At 47.5% G+C, this 3,668-nt stretch overlaps 1 protein-coding gene across 1 annotated transcript; it reads right to left on the reverse strand.

The window, feature by feature from the left end:
* Positions 1-1,995: 1,995 nt before the first annotated feature.
* Positions 1,996-3,401, reverse strand: atoh1c (atonal bHLH transcription factor 1c). The gene has a single exon (XM_037082207.1). It carries the CDS (start codon positions 3,399-3,401, stop codon positions 2,739-2,741), a length of 663 nt encoding a protein of 220 aa, XP_036938102.1. The 3' UTR covers positions 1,996-2,738.
* Positions 3,402-3,668: the final 267 nt, after the last annotated feature.

Below are 3,668 nucleotides of genomic sequence, written 5' to 3' on the forward strand. Positions count from 1 at the left end.
TGTTTTATCTCAGTTTTTGTTCTTGATACATGTCCTTTGAAGTTTCCTCAGTTCAGCTCCTCTCTGCTGCTCGCTCCGCTCTCTCAGGGTAAGATCTGACTTTCTTATCGATCACTGACAGATTGGAGTGGAGCTGCCATTTTCTCCCGCCTGTCATCAAAGCCCGGCACCCCTGCGCTCCGCCTTTGGAGCTGATAATCGCCAAAACAACTCAAATGGTTAGAAAAAAAACAACCACCGACCAAAATAATTGCTTTACACGCTGCGTTTTTCTTCTTCTCTTTGCGCTACTTTGACCTCTCAACTCTCGACTCTGTAGATAAATCAGAAGTATTGATCTCTTCTGGCCCAAGAACATAGAAACAGCCAGAATTCAGACCCTGAGTTGTGGGCTTTTGTGAAGTAGAGGTGGTATTTTAAGGTAGTTGCCTTTCAAACGTTCCCATCTGGCCTCTTTTTAGGGTTTTTTTTTTTTCAACTGGGCCAGAAATTTTCTCTCTTTGCAGGCAGGAGCTGATCTTCCCCCTTCAATCTGTTGAGCAAACCAGCTGATTTTAAATTGGGGTGTTCTTCTCATGCCGTTATCGAAACAGGTCCTTCTCCCAGCATGCCGAGCACTCTCGTCCGTTAGCAGCGAACAGAACACCTGAGACCGAAACAAAATGACCCTCCAGGTTGTTCAAACTCTCTGGAAAACTTTAAACCACTACCCTAACCCCCAAAAGTAGAAAGTTTTTCCTTTTAAAAATCGATCGCCCTCTCACTCGGCATCAAAGCTTCGTGTCTCGGCAGGACCTGAGCCCTCCGGTCCAGAACCTGTCCTTCAATTTACCGCCTGCGTCTTCGCTGGCCGCTCGGTGAAGAGCCTTCAATTACAGCACAAAGGCAGCCAATACTCCAGCCTGAGAGGTGAAGTCGAGCTGCTTTGCTTTTGTTTGAACTGAACCACCAGCAGAGAAGCTTTCAGCGATCGAGCCGATACTTTCTGCCTCCTGTTTTGGACTGAGAGACTTCAGCCGTAGAATCCCAAAGTCGTCCGTTTGTATGCAGACCTCATGTAAAAATGATCCTCTGGTCCCTTTGACTAGGTCAGACCTGATCTGTCCAACATATTACAGGAAGACGTGTATTTTAAATTTACATGATGTCGAAGATTGTAAACTTGTAATAATTTGACCGTTTCCTTTGTCAGGTCGATCAGTCCAAAAATGTGACTCAAATATGAATTTAAATCCCTTCCTTCATCCAGTACGAATGAAATAAGTAAATAGTATTTGTCCTCTTTCAGAATTAGGTTTAAATACTCAGGAGCTGCAGGTGTGAAATGTTGAAGCTGCCTAATGAGGAAGTGATAACGAATGTTCTTCGCTCCATCGTGTTGCTGAAGACGAGCTGTTGAGGTGAAACGCAGAGAAATGATGTAAAAGAAACGTCAAATAGGAAAACATTCAGATTTTCTAAACATGAAAACCTTTGAAAATAATTCCCGGCACTTAACGTTCACGATCCGACAATTCACTTTCCAAACACAGAACAGAAAAGATGATGTATTGTGGAGATTTTTCCCCCCCAACATGTTTTTCATTAGCTTTGTCAGAGCAGAGTCACATTTTCAAAGCCTTTTGTTTGAAATAATCATTTTTTTGTTCCTTTCTCTTCGAAGTGTTTCGCTGTCAGGGCAGGAAAAAAACAAAACAAAAGCGGGTGTTTGTTTCTCTGTTACCTCAGAAAGGCTGTAGTTATTTCATTTGTGTTTTTCCTAAATGATCCCAGGCGGAGCAGAGATTTCATTTTCTGTTTCGATTTGATGTTCAGATTTGGAAAATGAAGACATAATTGTATTTCTCTCTCCCATTACTGACAAGTTCTGTGAAGTTCATCCGTTTGTTAAAGTTTGAAACGTGTCATCAAGCATCACACACACACAGACACACACACACAGACACATACACACACATACACACACACACAAACACAGTTTAACCCTCACACTCCTTTTTTTTGTTAAGTTTACAAGAGCTTTATTCACAGACGTCTGGAAGAATGAATGGAATAGCTTTTTGTACATAGTCCTTGTACATAGATTGATTTCCTCACATAGGAGGAGAGGCTGATGGGTATAATGGGGTGCGGGTGGGACTGTGGGTGGGGTTCGTGGGTGGGGGTGGGAGGGTTAAATTTAAATTTAGACCAGTAGACTCTACTTTTCTGAATCTGACTCTATTTTTCATTTTCTAAAGCCTTTTCTCCCAGTCGTGTTGTTGTTTTGGACAGACAGACAGAGAGCTTCTTAACAAGCCAACTGCAGGAAAACTTGATCTTTGTACCAATTTGCAGACTGATGTCTTTGGTTACCTGTACATAATTTTAAAATAATAAAAATTGCTACTTTCAGTACCTCCTGCTCCGTCTTTTCTTTTCTTCCTGTACTCCCACAGTCGATGATGAACAGGAAATAAACGCTTTGGAAAAATGAAATCTGGTTTAGAACTTTTTTGCAGAGATTCAAGCTCACTGCAGCCTCGCTGGTCAGAAGGAAAACACAATATGTTGCATAGTTATGAGACATTTATGGCAGAACACATCGAACCTCAGCTACAGTGTCAGGCATCATGAATTGTGCGTTACAAAGTGAGAATTCTTGGAGTTCAGTGTCTCAACTGGAGGAAACCAATAATTACAATCTTGTAGAAAAATAGAAAAGTCTCATTTTTAAAAGTTCACTCAGGTTTTCAGCGTCACTTGGTCCCGCTGCTTCTCTCCCACATGTCCTGGTTATAACTCCTCTCCTCCTCCTCCTCCTCCTCCTCCTCTGTGCGCACCGGGACACAGCTGCTCTTCCCGGAGTGAAAGTCCCTGACTGGCCCCGATGGCTCCCCTGCCAGGACTGCGGTCCCCTGTGAGGGCGGAGAGGCCCCCGGGGGCCGCGGTGCGCGGATCGGTGCCGCGGCTTCGCAGGGCCCCTCCTGGAGCAGCTCGCTGAGGGTGGCGATGTAAATCTGCGCCATTTGGAGCGTCTCCGATTTGGAGAGCTTCTTGTCGCTCTCCAGGTTGGGGATGACGCTCCGGAGCCGGTCGAAGGCGACGTTGAGCCCCAGCATCCTCCTCCGCTCCCGGGCGTTGGCCGCGAGGCGTCGCCGTCTCTGCGCCCGCTCCAGAGCGCACTTGTCCGGCTGGAGGTAGTGCAGCGCGGGGCCCAGCCGGAGCTCCACGATGGCGCACGGAGGGTCTCGGTGGTCGCAGCCCCGCCTGGAGCGCTCTGTCCCCTGCCGCTCCTGCGCGCCTCTCCGCTGCAGCAGAGCGTGGATGTCTGCGTGGAGAGCCACCGGGGCCGCGGGGCCGGGTCCCCCCTCCGGGTCCACCGAGATGAAGGGCGCAAAGAGGCTTTTACTCGGCGGCATGGCGCTTCTTCTTCTTCTTCAGAGCGGACAGTTTACTGAGAAGTTCAACAAAACAACACGCCTTCAACTTTCTTCACTTTGATGCGTGAATTTATGGAGGTGGGAGCCGCGGGGACGCGCAGTGCGTGCTCCGGGGGCGTGGAGAGGGTCGTGTGCTGCTTAATGAACAGAGCCAAAGTCCGCTGCAGGAGGTCCATTAACCAAGTTCATCAAAAGAGGATTAGAAGCGTCTGAGTGCGCTGCTGTGGACCCGATACACGGAGGCGG

This window comes from Acanthopagrus latus, chromosome 20 (genome assembly GCF_904848185.1).
Source record: "Acanthopagrus latus isolate v.2019 chromosome 20, fAcaLat1.1, whole genome shotgun sequence".
In the NCBI taxonomy this organism is placed as follows: Eukaryota; Metazoa; Chordata; class Actinopteri; order Spariformes; family Sparidae; genus Acanthopagrus; species Acanthopagrus latus.